The sequence below is a fragment of the Magnolia sinica genome, chromosome 4 (assembly GCF_029962835.1).
Source record: "Magnolia sinica isolate HGM2019 chromosome 4, MsV1, whole genome shotgun sequence".
NCBI lineage: Eukaryota > Viridiplantae > Streptophyta > Magnoliopsida > Magnoliales > Magnoliaceae > Magnolia > Magnolia sinica.
In genome coordinates this window covers 86007185-86025489 of record NC_080576.1, presented here as the reverse complement: position 1 = coordinate 86025489, position 18305 = coordinate 86007185, and the positions used below count along the sequence as shown (strand labels likewise).

At 40.2% G+C, this 18305-nt stretch overlaps 1 protein-coding gene across 5 annotated transcripts in view; it reads right to left on the bottom strand.

The window, feature by feature from the left end:
• LOC131243313 (protein NLP5-like) overlaps positions 1–17917 on the bottom strand; it is a 29647-nt gene extending 11730 nt beyond the window's left edge. Inside the window, exons 1-5 of one of the 5 annotated variants that reach the window (XM_058242559.1) lie at positions 17381–17911; positions 15773–16876; positions 10973–11020; positions 10194–10887; positions 9885–10118 (exon numbers count right to left, since the gene is read on the bottom strand). In XM_058242559.1, coding sequence (XP_058098542.1) covers positions 9885–10118; positions 10194–10887; positions 10973–11020; positions 15773–16726 — 1930 coding nt within the window. In that variant the 5' untranslated portion in view covers positions 16727–16876; positions 17381–17911. Of the gene's footprint in view, positions 1–9884; positions 10888–10972; positions 11021–15772; positions 16877–17380 lie in introns of all 5 variants that reach the window. The other 4 variants (XM_058242557.1, XM_058242560.1, XM_058242556.1 and 1 more) reach the window with 4 other exon arrangements.
• Between the last annotated feature and the right edge of the window lie 388 nt (positions 17918–18305).

Genomic DNA, 18305 nt, shown 5'->3' with positions numbered 1-18305 from the left:
TCGATCTATCTTTCGTGAAGGCCCTTTGTTCAATGGAGATGATAGTTGGAAGGATGCTTGATAGCCTTGAAGCAATAATCTTGGAAAATATCTTCTGGATGCAGTTACAGAGGCTTATGGGCCTGTAATCAGAAAAACTGGTAGCATTTGGTTTCTTTGGAATGAGGAAAATGGAAGTACAGCGGAAAGATATTGAGATGTTGCCTCCCTGGAAGAAATCGGTCGCAGCTAGCAAAATATCATTTTTGATGATGTCCCAACAGGAGGTGTAGAATCCTCCAGAAAATCCATCTAGGCCAGGAGCGCTATCAGCAGGGATAGCAAAAACAACAGCTTTAACCTCCTCAAGGGATGGAGGATTCATTAACATGGAGTTCATATGGTTGGATATGAGATGGGGGATGCAGGAGAGCAGGTTTGGGGGGGACGTGTGGCTCTCAGAAGAGAAGAGGTTGGAGAAATACCTGATAGCTTCAGCTCCAATATTTGATTCTAAGTGAAGAATGGAACCTGAGGGAAGCCGGATAGAAGAGATGGATGCTCTCCTTCTTCTGTCAATCACGGAAGCATGAAAAAATCTAGTGTTCCTGTCTCCAGCATTCAGCCATGAAACTCTGGATTTATGTTTCCAATATATCTCTTCTTGAAGGAGGGCCTTCTTAAGTTCAGCCTGAGCAAGATTCAGCTTAGCCCTGTCTTCGTCAGATTTAGAACGGATAAGATTAAATTCAACCCTATTCACCTCATCTTCAGCGCGTTTGACCGATTGAAAAACATTCCCAAATATAGTTTTGTTCCAGGTTTTGAGGGTAGCTTTAAGTCTCTTCATCTTAAGAAAAAGATTAAACATGGGGGTGGCCTGCTCCATATGTGCCCATGAATCAGCAACCACATTGAGGAAGTTCTCATGAAAGGTCCACATATTTTGATATCTGAATGGGATGGGCCCTGCAGCTGTTTGTGGATCTATTGAGAGGAGAAGAGGGGAATGATCCGAGAAGAGCCGAGGTAAGTGTTCCACTCTGCTATTAGGATATTCCTGTAACCAAGCCGTGTTGAACAACATCTTGTCCAGCCTAGCCCAGCGTCTGTTAAGCCCGGATCTATTGTTGCACCATGTGAATTTTGATCCCACATAACCTGCGTCTAATAGACCAGCATTGCTGATGGCTAGCCTAAAGTCATCCATGCTCCTCGTGATTGTAGAACTGCTCCCAATTCTTTCTTGAGGGTTCATGGTTGAGTTGAAATCCCCACATAGAAGCCATGGCTCAGTCCAGGATCTGGATATTGAGACAATGTCTTCCCAAAGAGATTCTCTATCTAGTCTGTTACAGGTGGCATAGACGGTGGTGATGATAAACAATGTGTTGCTCTCCACTGAAGATACTTGAACTGTGATGCTTTGCTTGGAAGCTAAATTGATTGAATAGAATAAGGATGGTTGTACAGTATCCATATCTTGCCTTCTACTGACTCTTCCTCAATTGTATGCTGAAATCCCAAGGAGGCAACCACTGCGCTTCTCTTATTAGGACTGATTTTTGGCTCTTGCAGCAACAGAATATCAATCCTATTGGACCGTATCATTCATTTCAAATACCTGAGAATTGGCTTATTTCCAACCCCGCGCACGTTCCAAGATAGAAGGCTAGGCATCAGATACCCATCCTTCTATCACGGCCCTTCTCCTAAGCCACGCTAAACTTAGGTTCTTCCTGGATGGAGTCTTTCTGTTGATATGGGGGTGTTTTGAGCAGAGGTGATAGGCTGGCATGGATGATGGAGATAGTGTTGAGTAATGAAAGAGGCAAGGTCCTGCTGGGCCCTGATGTCTACCCACAAATCAAGATCCACTGATGTAGAAATAGGAGGATCTGATGGCCCTGTAGAGTCTGATAGAGAGTCTGAGCTATAGAGAGATAGGATTTCATTGTCATCGGTGAGATAAGTCCTACCTAAAGCTGTCGAGTCTTCCTCTGTCCAATTCCATCTCTCAATGCTAGCATATCGATTTTCTCTGGTCAGGAGAATTTGACCTGATACCTCTTCAAAACGGGGAGTGTAAGTAGCTATATTAACTGGGATTGGACTGGTGGAATGAGTGGGCTGGGGTAGCTGGGATATTGGGTGAGGAGGGCTGATATAAGTTACAGGGTCTGGCTGCCAAGTCTGCTGGCCATGGAAGGAAGTTTGAAAGAGGCATGGATCTGGTGCATTTATAGTTAGAATGTGGTTGTGGGAAATGGGATGGGAAGCAGGGGTGGAGTGTTGGCCTGATTGGGCAATACTGGGAGTTGGAAGATTTAATGATGGCCTACGGATGGGGTCGGTATTGAGAGCTGCTTGAGGAGAATTGAAAGATGGTCCGTGATGTTAGGTTTGATTTGAATTATGGGATCGGGGTTGTGGTGGAGATGTGGGACTGTTCATTATTGGATTGGTGGAGATGGTAGGACGCAGATAGTGTAAACTGGGGCTGTGTAATTGGAAATTGGAGGGACGATCTGCGGAGATGGGTTGGTGGTCCACACTTGATGGAATGGTGGGTGAGGCATTTTGACGAACACTTGCTGGGCGCTGCGAGTCTGAGGTTTCCTAGCTAGCGGGTTGGCCTAGAAGGGCTTCTGCACTTAGTTTAGACTGTTGAGAAACTGGATCTAGAGTGGTGGGGACCGGAGGAAGCTTCCTCATCTCTGATTGAGCCTGATGATTATCGGATGCCAATGGTTGGGATGTGAGGTGTACCACGTCCCAACTCAAATATTTGAACTTAAGGAGATAAATTGTTGGGTGAAATACCATTCCAAACTCCAAGAAACTTAGGAAGAGTTGAATGTGTATTAGCCTCTAACTATTGATTTCGAGATACTATGTCAGCAATGTGAAGAGTTTCAAGTAGCCAAGTTCTTATATGGATTAAACGTGAGTATGAACTGATTCGTGCACAGATTTTGGGTGGAAAAATGTGACGTCTTTAAACGAGGTGCATGCACACCTCAAGCATGTATCTTTGGACTCTACAAGTGGAGCCAACGACAGCTTGGCTCTAGCATCGCTCTCTAGATGGGGCTGCAATGGTGAGCATGGTGGAAGAGGCGGTCGTGGCAAAGGTCGGGAACCTAAGAAGTGCACGCATTGTGAGCTTTCCAGTCATTCTATTAAAAAAATGTTAGGACCTCCATGGAAAGTCTGCATGGGCTAATCAAGCTTCCCACACTAAAGATAGCAGTATGCCTCATGTAGCTAATTTTACATCTACTACTCAAACATGTATGACTGGTAAGATGATTACTCTAACTGAAGAAGACTATTCCAATTTATTGAGCAATCTACAGAATTAGTCTATTCCTACTACCTTTGCAGCTACTTGTTTTCGTCTACTGATGGCTCATTAACAGGCTCTTCTATCACACTGGCAGACGGCACCAATCTAAAGTATGTGGAATAAATACCCTTCATACAAGTCCCTCTCTTTCATTATCCTGTTTTATTTGTTCCAAAATTTCCTATAAACTTTCCTTCCATTAGCAAATTACTAAATCTCTTAACTATTGCACTACTTTCTATCCTTCACATTATGTTTTCCAAGATCTAAAGACGTAGAGGAAGATTGGTGGAGGACATGAGCATGATGAGTTGTACTATCTTAATCGTGATGTTGTGGGCACAATAACACAAAAGACATCTCAACTTATCAGTGGCACTATAGTCTCGATTATCCATCATTAAAGATTCTTAAGAATATTATTCCTTATCGTCGATGTCATATCGGGAATATGATGTGTGTGAGTAGAGTAAACATTACTGTGCTACCTTTTTTTTATACCATGTGTTAAGAAGCATCATTCAGTTCTTTTCTTTAGTTAATTTAAATGTTTGGAATCCAGTTAAGAAATCTAATAGGTATGGGTTTAAGTATTTTATTACATTTAATGATGATTAATCGAGAATAATATGGCTTTATTTAATAAAAAATAGATTTGAATTAATTTTTATTTTTAAGACGTTCCACATGGAAGTGCAAAATTAGTTTAATTCGAAAGTGTCTATATTTTGGTTTAAAAATGCCAAGGAGTACATATTCGAAGCTTTTAGTCAGTATTTTTCTGAAATAAAAATCCTATACCAAACATCATGCGCACATGCCCAACAACCAAATAGGATTGCAACACACAGAAATCATCACTTCCTTGAGATAACTCGTTCTCTCTTAATTCACGTGAATGTTCGTAAGAGTTTTTGGAGTAATGCAGTACTCATAGCATTTTATTTTTTTTTTTGGATAAATCAAATGCAGTCAATCACCTCATCAAGTTTTATTCCAAGATACTCCGTTTTTTCCCTCTACATTCTAAAGTTTTTGGATGTATTTGTTTTGTCCATCAGTTGAAATTTGTCCATGACAGGTTTGATCCTCGAGTGGTTGAATGTATTTTTCTTAGATATTCTTACACACAGATGGGTTATTATTGTTATAGACCATCACTTCGAAGACGATATGTATGGGTAGATATTGCCTACTTTTAGTCTTCCCTATTCTTTTCAAAAGATAGCAAATATCTTAATACAATACATGTTCCCATACCTGTTGCAGTCAACAAAGACATCCAAGTTCCATCATCTACTACCTCTTCCACTCCCACTATGCTTTAGTTGAAAGTGTACTCACGACAAAAACAGACAAATGGTACAACAAATCATGACGTGCTGTCCAACATATCTTCTTCAGAGACTTTTGGTCTAATGAGTTCTCTAGATACATCTAATATTCCTATTGCCTTAAGAAAAGGTAAGCACATGTAACAGGTTTGATCCTCGAGCAGTTAAATATATTTTTCTTGGATATTCTTGCCCAAAGATGAGTTATCATTGTTATAGACCATCACTTCAAAGACTATATATAGGCAGATATTACCTATTTTAAGTCTACCATGTTCTTTTCAAAAGATAACAAATATCTTAATACAAAACCTATTCTCATACCCGTTGTAGTCAACAAAGACATCCAAGTTCCATCATCCACTGCCTCTTCCATTCCCACCACGCCTCAGTTGAAAGTCTACTCATGACGAAAACAGACAAATGGTACAACCGATCATGACGTACTGTACTATATATCTTCTTTAGAGACTTTTGGTATAATGAGTTCTTCCGGCACATTTGATATTTCTATTGCCTTAAGAAAAGGTAAGCATACGTGTACTGATCATCATATCCCTAAATATGTTTCCTTTTATTGCTTATCTCCAAATTTCTGCAACTTTGCCATGTCCTTGCCTTCTAACTTTGTTCTTAAGTCATATAAGGAAGCTCTGTGAAATAAGAGGTTGAAGCAGGCTATGGAGGAACAAATGGATGCACTTCATCGAAATGACACTTAGGAACTTACCACTCTTCTCACTAGTAAACGTGTTATAGGTTGCAAATGGGTTTACATAATCACATTTCATCCTGATGTACAGTTTAACAATTGAAGGCTTGCTTAGTTGCTAAGGGGTATACTTAAACATTTTGTGTTGATTACAGTGAAACCTTCTCTCCTATAGCCAAGTTGAATTAGATTTGGGTTATACTATTTGTAGTTGTTAATCATGCCTAACCCCTTTTCCAACTTGATGTAAAAAAATGCTTTCCTTCATGGTGATCTTACAGGGGAAGTTTAAATGTAGTAACCTCCTAGATTTGTTGCTCAAGGGGAGTCTGACAAAGTGTATAAATTGTGAAAGGCAATTTATAGGTTAAAATAGTCTCCACGTGCATGGTTTGAAAAGTTCAGCAAGGTTGTATTAAACTATAGCTTTGTTCGAAGTCATGTTGATCATTCGTTTTTATACGGAAATGTATCTCAGGTCTCATTGTGCTTGTGGTATATATGGATAATACTCTTGTCACTGGAAGCGATGACAAGGGGATTGAAGAACTAAAGAAGTATCTTCAACAACATTTTCTTACAAAAGATCTGGGTCATCTTCGATACTCCATTGGTATAGATGCAGCGAGATCTAACGGAGTTGATCCATCATAACAGAAATATGTTCCGGATTTACTCATGGAGATGGGTCTTCTTGGGACTAAGATAATCGACACTCCGATGGATCCTAATCGCAAGCTCATAAGTGATCAAGGAGATGTAACGGATGATCTAGGGAGGTACAGAAGATTGATTGGAAAACCTATTTACTAACTATTACTCAACCAAACATATCATATGCAATAAGTGTGATAAGTCAGTTTATGAGTTCTCCAAGAGTACCTCACATGGAAGCAACCATTTGAATTTTGCATTACCTTAAAAGAGCACAAGGTCAATGAATTTTATATAAACAGAATGGTCATATTCAGGTCACAGGATATGCAGATGTAGACTGGGCAGGTTGCTTGGCAAATAGATGATCCACTATTGGATAATGTACATTTGTAGGATGAAATCTGAACATATGGAAGTGCAAGAAGCGGGGTCGTGTGGTGGCCCGATTGAGTGTTGAAGCAAAGTGCATAGAAATGGCCCATACCTCCTGTGAGTTGATGTGGTTCAAGAAATTGTTGCAAGAAAATGAGATTTACAGTGCACCTACCTATGTAGTTATTTTGTGACAAGCAGGATACTTTGCACATAGCAAACAATTCAGTCCACACACACACACACACACACATGGGATTTTAACTTTTGTTATTAATGGCATTTCTGTTATTATGAAACTTTTATAATATAAAAGAAAGAAGGGGCAAACTAACTTCAGCCCATGCTCCTCTTCTTTCTTCTTCTCTATTCCATCTCTTTTTCCACTATTTTATAGTAAAGATTGGTACCCACAATTCCACAATAATTGTAGATATGGAACAAAAATGAAACCAGATGTGAAAGTGTAAACGCATTCTTGTGGTGTAAAACATGATTAATGGTTATAACCACAATGGATATAAGAAATGGATTCAAGTGCAAGCCCATCTTCGACTATGGGAGTTCAAGGACTCTTGAGTAGGCCTGGAAATGGGTTGGGTTCAGTCCAAGTGGGGGTCAGCCCAAGCCTGACCTATTTAATAAATAGGTCAACAAATCTGGTCCTAACTCGACTAGCTACCCACTACCCAGTGACCCGACCTGACCTATTTAATTGGGATCAGATTGGGCTCAATTGACCTGCCGAATCAAAATCATATACTAATGTCAATCTCTCATATTAGGCTTCTTCACTATTCTTGGAGTTTTCATGTGTATGCAGCCCACTATTAAATGCTTATGGGAGAAGGGTTTTTTCATGGCATGTGTATGTTACATCTCATCTACACACTCGCAGAAGAGCAATCGCATGTGTATGTTAGTATACCTTTATTCAAGGGTCAGGTCGGGTCATTTGGCCCGGCCCATTAATTCAATATATGGGCAGGTCAGATTGGGTTGGTCAAAACCCAAGCCCGACCCATTAATCTACGTGGGCTACTTTTCTAGCCCGAGCCCAACCTGCAACTCGACCCAACTTGGCCCGAACCCAACTGAGAAGAGGGTCAAGCTAATTGACCCATGGGTCGACCCAAAAAATTGCCACCCCTAACTCTAACCCCAAGTAATTAACTAGCTTGGTGTTCTTATCAAATTTAGAAGGGCATTAATGAACCATAACCAACATTCTACCAGGCTATGCGCAGACTGAACTATGTAAAATGAAACACCCAGTTCAATTGAGAAAGAATGATGATAATGAAATCCAAACATTACTCATCCTTTCTGGATAATAAAAGTATGCAGCTTCATACTTGACATTATGTCCAACATCCCTTCATCATCATCATCATCATCTAAGCCTTATCCCAACTAATGAGGGTCAGCTATATGAATCTTATCCCATTATTTGGATTCACGTTGGAAGTTTTGGCACAAGTATGACACTGGTTGCCAACTTGATGCAACCCTCCTTTACGTGGGGACCAGCAATGAGAGCATAAAACTCCACAAGCACAATGTCTAGCATCTCTTGTGCATAAAAAAGGAATAGAAGAGAAAAGAAACCAAGAGCTAGAAGAAAGAAAATTGTCCGACCCAACAAAACCCAAATAAAATTATTTGAATATCACTGGTATTTTAAACTCAATATCACATCCCATTGTGGATAAATGGCACAAATTTTGAATAAAGGTATCATATACTAGTTAGCATTATTGGCTTTTGGAATCAATATTTCAGTAGGATTTCTTAGACTTGTAGAGAGATTCTAAGCTGCATGAATATAGGCATGGTTGTCTAAGTGCAAACGAGGATAGAATCTCGAAATTGTCAAAACCCATGGGATTAGGATGGGGGAATCCAACAACATATATTAATCAGTTTTAAAAAGCTAATATGTTTAAGCCATATTGGTCATATAAAGATGGTATTCAATAATGGTAACAGTGGCTGTAACGGCCGCTACCTTTACCGTTACGATATGGCCCGCAGCAACCGTAATGATATGGGTTGAAACGGCTGTTGCTACCTTTTTTCTTCTTTAAGTTATATAAGCTCATAACAGCCGTTACAAGCCATTTTTTCTTGTAACAGGCGTTACGGTCCCGTAACGTGTAATGATGCCCACCATTCTGTTTTTTAATACCCCTACATCTAAGCCATATCCCAACTAATTGGGGTCGGCTACACAAATCTTGTTCCATCATTCCACTCTATCAAGGACCATATCCTTAAACCATAGTCATCAAGTCTTTTCTCACTATCTCCACCCACGTCCTTTTGGACCTTCCCCTTGCCCTTTTAGAGCCTTCAACTTGAAGCAACTCACTCCTAATTGGAATATATCTTGGGTCTCCATTACAGATGACCAAACCATCTAAGTCTACTTTTCGTCACCTTATAGCCTATTGGTGTTACTCTTAAATTCCATAGAATGTTTTCATATCTAATTCTATCCTTCCTTGCCTTGCAACTCATCCATTCCAACATCCTCATTTCAGCTATACTCATCCAATGAACATGTATTTCCTTAACCACAAACATTCTATCCCATAAGGCATGGTTGGTCTTATAGCTTTCTTAAAATTTCCCCTTCAGCTTGATTGGAATGCAGAGATCGCATAAAATTCGAAACACACATCTCCACTTCTTCTACACATCTTCAATTCTATGAACAACATCCTTCTCAATCTCTCTACCCTCATGAATTATCGACCCAAGATATAAAAAAATGGTCATTCTGGGGTACTTGGGCAGTAATCTCAACTAATTTCTCATTTCCACTCCTATTGTTACTAAAATTGCATTTCATATATTCTGCTTGGTTCAACTAATTTTAAAACCTTTAGATTTAAAGCATCCCTCTAAAGTTCTAGCTTAGTGTTTACACACTTCCTCATCTCGTCAATCAAAACTATGTCATCCACAAACAACATATACCATGGGACCTCTTCCTGTAAATGCCTTGTTAACTCGTCCATAACTAGTGCAAAAAGATACAGACTCAATGCCAACCCTTGGTGTATATTTGGTCATATAAATATGATCTCATATTTTCCACATAAAATTTATATTGAAAAGCGTGCAACACAAAACTAACGAGAAATGTAAATTTATACCATGTATTATTTACATGAAACTGAAAGGAAAAGAGCCAGAAGTGCCATGTCAGAATCCACAGTGTCGGAATGCCAAAGTGACTGATGCAAGCAGTTTATCTGTTTACAAGAATCCATGCAACATGGGACAAAGAACGGTACAAGGACAAACCTACGACTCTGACCTTTTCCTATCACCATTGCACCAAACAAATAGAAAAACTGCAACAGATATATAACAACCATCTTATGCAACTATGTCACTAGCAGTGGAAATAGCCATGTGCAAAGGGATGAAAAATGATAATGGCAGAGTATGACATATTGACAATGCCATTTACCTCCAATACTCTTCGCAGCATCTTTAAGGCTCCCAGCAAAGTACTGTCGAAGAACTTGCAGGCTGATAGCCTTCTCTGTTCTTGTTCGTCTCTTTTCTGTTGCTTTTCCAGCATTCGAAATGTCATGCTCGCCAAGAGAAGAATCCCTGTCGACATTACCGTTGGACGAATTTTGGTGATGCTGCTTGAACTCCAAGAATAGTTTCCCAGCAGGTATTACCTGATCCCAATGAGCTGCAACCATAAATCCTTCAGACTCCTGCTTTTGAAATACCAACGGAACAGAAGTTGGAACCATGGTGCTCTTGCCTTTCAGTTGGGCCTGTGTGAAATTGGCAGTCCGAGATGATTCTTCAATTGAAGGTTTTCTATTCAGTCTTCCATCCTCATTGATTAAATGCTTTGATGACATCCTACCTGAAGGAATTACTTCATTAATGGGCAAAATAGATTCATCCTCAAGTTCCTTGTCTGTAACGACCCGTAAACTCCGGCAAACTTGTTGTATAGTGATCGACAATGAATTAAGCATCCCCTTCTGTTCTTCGCTGTCTACACAATTGACGGGTAAGAATAACTCCAAGACATAGTCAGCGATTCCGGTGTAAATACTCCTCAGGCGAATCGCAACTGCAGCCCGCAACCCAAACATCCTAGCATAGTGAGAGAGAGGGTATTCCATCTTGCTGAAAGTGGTTATGTCGGTCGAGAAACACGGTTGATTTGTAGTGAATGCTTTCCCAGCCACTCCTTGACCCCTAAACAGTTGGTGGTCGGAGCATGCCTCATGAAAGCCCCAGATACAAGGGTCAGTCATGTGGCAAGCAGCTTCGATGGTGGAAATGCAATCAGCATAGTTTTCATCCGAATGCCAGCTGCCTTTCTTGCCTTGTTGCATGCATGGGACCCATGTCTGAGCTAACGGCAATCTATGTGTCTCACAGACTGCTCTCAAAACCTCTAAAATCTCCGGTAATGCAACTTGGTAGGAATTGTTGCTCACCTGATTGGAAGGGATCATCTTATTCATTACTTAGAGAAGTAAATCCAGATAGCAAATGTTGTAATTTGTAGGACTATTGGTTTACCTTTGGACGGGGAATGCTCAAAACTTCAGAACTCGTAAGATTAACGGCCTGCAAGCAACAGTTTTGTTCAGTGGAAGGGTAAAAGGAAAGGTGAATTCTCATACTAAAGCTTCCATGATTGGCCTATGACCGGCAAAGGGAATGCCTATGTTGGATATGCGTGTTCGAATCAGAAACAGACACGAGGTATCAGAAAAGGGGACCATAGAAAACCTGACAGGTTAACATATCTTGACAGTTACATGCTAAAAATGCATTACTATATAAATAGGAAAACGCTCATGTGGTACAGGTACTGCCAATATTGGTGGTGGTTCTAGGCTATTTTGGGGTTCAAGTGATGTGTGCCTCAGATCCACCCCATCCCTTTGATGTTAGGCCATGGGGCCAAAAATTAGTCCGAATGGAAACTCGGGTGGGTCATGCCAGGGGGCACAGTTAGGAGGGGATACCCAACCAATAAAACCTCCCCGAAGGTTTGTGGGCCTGCGCCCACCGTGTTATGTTTATGTTATACAAACCATTCATCAGACACGCCCCACCAGGATGAAGGGACACACCAAAACTCACGTGGGCTACACCATTTGAAATTACAGGTTTTTGTCCTTCATTTCACATTGTCCCCTATGTGTAGCCCACCTGAGTCTTGGATCGGTCTGATTTTTGGACATCAATATGGCTATGGTGCAATGCATGCTCAAGCCTAGCTTGAGATCAGTCAGCAAGAGAATGAAGAAGAAGAAAAGAGATTGAAGATAAGAGAGAATGAAGTGGAGGGAGGGAGGGAGGGAGGGAGGGAGAGAGAGAGAGAGAGAGAGAGAGAGAGAGAGAGAGAGAGGGAGGGAGTGAGGGAGGGAGGGAGGGAGAGAGAGAGAGAGAGAGAGAGAGAGAGAGAGAGAGAGAGAGAGGTGTGACTCCAGCCTCCGCTCCTTTTATAATATCCATATGTGTGTAAACCATGTAAGCCCTTAGTGGGCTTTATTTCATGGGATTGGGTCCTTATGCAACCCTATTAATAAACTTATTCAACTATGTTCTAATACCTATTCAACTAGGGCTGGATACACTCTTTCAACACTTGCAATAGCCCAATATTACTGCAACACAAGTTGTGGTGGTACAGGTGCCATGGGTGCCACGTGAGTGCACCCCATATGAATATAAGTTCATGATAGCATCTAATATAGATACGGGAATTTTACAAAAAAAAAAAAAAAAGCCTAATTAATATAGAATTTACATTCTAGTACCTTTTTTCAAAAACTTACATCATTAATCAATATAATTATCATTCCACTACCTTCCCTCATGCCCCTTGTGCGAGCAAATGGGTCAGTGGCCGTGATGTTTATGTAAAATCCACCATGACCACAAGTTGTGTCACCCCACTTGTGATGTTAGGCCAACCGCCCGGAAATCAACTCCACTTGTGATTCAGGTGGACCAAATTATTTGAAACAGTGTATAGGGAAACACTCGCCCTCCAAACTATATCCATTAGTGTGGCTCACATGAATAACAGATGGGTATGATTTTTGAGCCACATGCCTAGATCTGTGGCATCTAATGGTTAGAGTGGATTTCATATGATTATCATGGTGAACCTTGAAAAATCAAGGGTGGATATCTCTCTCCCAATTGTTTCCTTTGGTGTGACCCATTAGAACTACATCCAACCTGATTTTTTGTCTCTGGGCCTAATATGGCACTAAATATCTAATGGTCGGAGTGGATCTTCCATAAACATCATGGTGGGCTCTGTCAAAATCAAGAACAACGTCCCATGCCATTCCCTTTTTTTTTCTAAATAATCTCTATATGGTTGAAGAGGGACATCGAGACTTGGTTTTTAGCAGTGCCTACCGTGATGTGTATGTGAAATCCACTCTGGCCATTAGATACATAATCTTAGTTAGACCCAGATCCAAAAATAAGGCTAACTTGTGATTCAAGTGGGCCACGCCAAAGAAAATGATTGGGAGAAAGAAGTGTACCCATAATTTTTACAGGGCCCGCCGTGATGATTATATGAAATCCACTCCAACTATTTGATGCCACAACAAAATGTAGGCCTGGAGCTAAAAATCAGGCCCATTCGTGATTCAAGTGGGCCATACCTAGGGAAACAGTTTGTAGGGTGATCATCGCCCCTGTATACTTTCCAATCATGTGGTCAACTTGAATCACAGAAGGGGGTGATTTTTGGTCCCTTGGCCCAACATGATGTCACACACCTAGTAGTCAGGGTAGATTTTACATAAGCATCATGGTGGGGCCCACGCAAGCAGCCCATCCATTTACTCACATGCCCAGCCAACCGGTCATTAAAGGAATGTAATGGAAGGTACTAGAATAAAAATTGTATTGATTAATGAGGTAGTTTTTTTATTACCTTTTTGAAAAAGGTATTGGAATGTAAATCCATATTAATTAGGTAGTGTTTTTGTAAAATTCCCTAAAGATAATCATACATGGACAAATCATAATACACGAATACCATAAAAGTAGTATACAAACTACACTAAAACACAAAAATAAAAACATGACTTGAGGGTTTTACCAACACTCATGTCAGTGTGTGCCCGTTGCCCGTCAAGGAAATTCTTAGAAAGGGGAGTATTCATGTCACATATGTCACGGCAATAATAATCCTTCAGAAAAACCAATACCAGTTTTCTTCATATGGAAGAACATTTCCATGTCCATATCTCATATTCCAAATCAATGTAAGACAAGTAAATAGTACTTTAAAAAGTGATGAATTGTATGAAACCTGTCCCAAGGATTTGCAAAGTCCACGTGGGTTTGAATTCTGAATAGTGGAGCCCATGGTTTTGTAATCCAAAGCATTGGCCTGTTGAATCCTACCATGGTTGGACCATGTGCCAAAATCTCCCAGGTTGGAAGATGCTGACCTATGATACCCAAACACTTGTATATGCTCAACCCACCATGTCAAACAAACACGATACTGATTTTGGTAGTGGTTACTGTAGGATACTTCAGGAAGCTTTTTAACCAAATCCTATTGTACTAGGTTCCTTCTTTCTCAAACTCAGAAAATTTCTTTAATTCTGGTCATGATATATGCATAAATGTTAGCAACTCTGTATGAACATAGCATGCTAGAAAGATTAAAAACAATATCCTAATAAAACAAAAAATGTGTGAAATATTTCAAATAAAAAAATCCGAAAAATAAATTCAAATAGCATGTTCCAAATGGGATACCATATCATATGAATCATGCTAACCTGACTATGCGTAGTCATAAAGGGGTGTGCCTATAGCTTACAGAGCACCATGTGGGGAGAACGTGCATCAGATCCATGCTGTCCATCAGGCGCGCTGCCTCATGTTCACCTTGAAAAGCAAAAAAGGATCATCCAAAACTCAGGTAGGCCACACCATAAGGAAGAGTTGGGATGGGACGCCCATTGTTAGATGTGTATGGGACCCATCATGGTTCATATACGCCATCCAATCCATTCACATGACTCTTCCCACCAAGATGAAGGTACTCTAAGAAAATAGCATGAAACTCGGGTGTACAACACCACTTGAGTTTTAGGCAGATTTTACATTGTTAGTTGTGTATGGGACCCATAATGGTTCATATACGGCATCCAATCCATTCACATGACTCATGGTTTTAGGCAGATTTTACATTTTTTCCTATGGAGAGTCCACCTGAGTTCTAGGCCAGTGTGATGTTCGGGAACAAGGCCTAACATGGGGTGGCACACCAGATGGACGGGGTAGATCTCATCCAAATAAAGTCGTCCATCCACTTCATCAAATAGTAGCACCCCCTGTATGACATCTCATAGTCATACACGTGCTTTTGTATTCATATTCATATTTGCATCACAAACATTTGAGAAATGGAGAGGCCTATCACTGTTCCGGTATCTGTTTCTATATTCATATCGACATCTAGGTATCATAGACGGTAACCATCAATCTTAGGACGTTGTCAGTTGAATGTAGATCATTGCTTTATTTGTCTTCTCAACTGTCTAATTGCAGGCCACAAATCAAAAGTTTACGATTGCCCCATCAAGGAGATCTTTGGGATCCACATCTAGACGCAAGCTCAACAGTCCTCTAGTCTAGAACTAGAGATCACTTCCCCCCCCCCCTCCAAAAAAAAAAAAAAAAAAAAAACAGCTACGGTAGAGAATAAGAAAATTTCATAAAGAGAATATTAATCAGCTTGTCTTATACCATAGGACATAGGTCCTATTTATAATCAACCTTACAATATGTAATAAAAGATATGAAATCTAAAAATCTATGAAATAGGAAAGCACCTAAGTAACAAAGCATTCTATAATTAAGAAAATGCCTAAAATAAGAAGATACTTAGATAAGAAATTGATTAAAATTATTCCCTGCCTAAAAATAAAGATATGAAAGAAAGAGCAGATTTCTTAATTTAGAGATTTGAAAAAAATGGAAAGTGATGATGGCTAAAAAAACGAAGGAGGTCCTTTTTCTTGTACACACGTGCGGAGCGTGCATGTGTGGGATGTGGGACGATTGCATCAAGTGATCAAATTTCCCAAACCATGGCCCAACTTGTCAGAACTGGAGCGACATGTATACTGCACAGGCCTTGGGATGCAGGTCAATATAATTCCTACTAAGAAAACATGGAATTTTTTTGCTCACATGTCCAGGTAACTTAAGAGGGCTGGTTTTTGGTAGACCACAGTACACTGCTCTACATGGTATGTACAACATAAGAGGATTCTACTACAAGATTGAAATCCAAGAGTGCAGAGGGAGGGATCTGACCTGGAGAGCATTGCATATATTTTCTAGTTCAGGACGGTAATGGGTCTTTTGGGTTGTCATCACAACCTCCATAACACCCAAGCAAGCCTGACTTCCTCGTTCGAAAACAGGAAGTGCAAGAGTACCACGAACGTCGAACCGCTGAGCATGATCAACGCGTGGGTATTCATCAATGCTGAAATAGCGAACATCCGGCGTCCACTCGGGTAACTTCCCAAGAAAGACTCGACCAGGCAACCCAACCGCTTCATTTGAATCCTCCTCGGCAGGGAACTGGTAGCTCATCGATACTGTCCGATAATTCACAAGCCTCTGACAACTGGGGTTGAGTGAGAACGGTTGACAGTATGTTGTAAGGACATTTCGGCCTCCGCTCTTTATCGGCACCCATATCTGAATGAGTACATCACTGTCTTTCGTTGACTCCCAAATGTAACTAAGTGCTTGTATTAATCTCTCTTTCACAGAAGAAGCAGGGCCTGCATCTGAACTTGGCTGAATCCACAACCTTCTGCTCAGTTCAGAGCCCGCATTGATCATCACAAATTCATCCAAATTCCTATCTCCTTCACCTGGAAAAGAATCCAACAGGCCTGAGTCCTCAGTGGTTTCTGTCATGTTTCCCTTATGAGACTGAGTCGGAACGAGATTTTCTATTTGGGTTTCGGTAGAAAGTGGATTATCAGCAAGAACTGATCCTTGTGTGCCATCCTGATCAATATTTTGCAGCAGATTTAGATTTGAACTGCTATTGTTAATGTCAGAAGAAGGCAAGAAATACAGCGAATTGAGGAGGGTAGCGGAAGTCGGACCACTATGTTGAAAGAAATCCGAGCAGTCAGTTGTCTCCAACCAACATCCGCCTAACAAGAGATCATCCATGAGATCGAGATCCATGGTGGCATCTGAGAGAGGACCCGACATGGTACCGCAAGGAAAAACTGCATCCCCCATAACGGGTTTTCTTCATTTCTCCATAGAATCAACACTAATGCATCCAACCCCAGTTGCAGATACTACAAAAGAAGGAATTCAGTGGCTTCCATTAGATGCTTCGAAGACCTAATTTTTTCCCTTCGGATTTTGAACCCAACTCTTCCTGAGCTGCAAAAACATTGCCAAAACAAAATCCTTTAGTAACTAAAATCACAAACACCATTCTTTTAAAAAAAGATGGGTGTTTAGCCTTCACCACAAAAATTCTCACAACACCACACCAATCACAATTGGAGATAAATCACTAATAAAAATCATTAACGAGAAAAAGGAAATTACAACAGGAAAAAACCATTTCACAAAAACTAAATCCATTATAGTTGGAGAAAAGCAGAATCCAAAATCATAAAAAGAGCCCAATCTCTGCAGTTCTTTTTCCAACATAGTTTTTCTTTCCTTTAATCACTTATTCCAGCCCATTTGTCAAAACAAAAGCATCAAAATTCTATCAAAACCATTGAAAGGGCCTGCAAATACAAATACGGAAAAAGAAAAAGAAAAAATTCACAAACACTCCAATTCCAAAATCTTCATAACCAAGAAGCAATTAAAACTAAAATTAAAAATATGAAAACAAGACAGAAAAGGCAAAAAGAACATAAAGGAACTCACTTTGTGAAGAATCTTGTTGATTCTGATGGGTTTTATCATCTTTTCCTCAACAACCCATTTCTGCCTTTTATAAATGAAACAACACCTACACACTCTCTCTACCATTCAATCCATGTCCTCCAAAAAAGAGGGAGAATAACCGAAGGACCCCCAGCAAAAGCTCTTTGATAATTACCTCTCTCTCTCTCTCTCTCTCTCTCTCTAAGGACCCCACCAGGCCTTGGGACTGCCAGCCCTCTCTCTCTAAGGACCCCACCAGGCCTTGGGCTTGCCAACCATCAAAGCCTCTCCTAGGCTAGGCCAGCCAAAAGAAGTCAGCTGTAGTGGAGAAGAGGCTTTCCTACTGTTTTATTGTTGAGGGAGAATTCCAAAGGCAAGACAAGACTACGGAATGGGGGAAGAGACAGAGCACCCAAATGTTTCAAATGGAGTGGGTTTGTTGGTCCATGTTTTAAGATTTTCAGTCCCATCTTGAGATCCTTTGGATGGATGATTGTACAACGAAAGAATCTTTGTACTCAAAAATGAGATTCCCACTACCAGATATAGTAAGTTCTACCACTGTTTCTATATAATTGTTTTTGGCAATCATGGCATCATTGTCCTTCTTTTTCTACAAAAAATAAATAAATAAATAAATAAATAAATGTGGATTTATAGTACCCTACTCTTCCAAAGTGTGGGACATATTTCAAATCAATCTAAACTGTCTGATTCATAAGACAACTGTGGATAAGGTATTTTCAAAAAATCACATTGATTAGACAATCCTATCCATCCAAGTAATAAACATTTTTTGTGACTTGGTGTCAATATAGATATTGTTTCTTCTTAATCACTCATATTGTGGCCAATGAACCAATGATTCTGATCAACTGCTAATTTTAAATCTTGGGTCAGGAACAATAGATGATGGTCCACCATT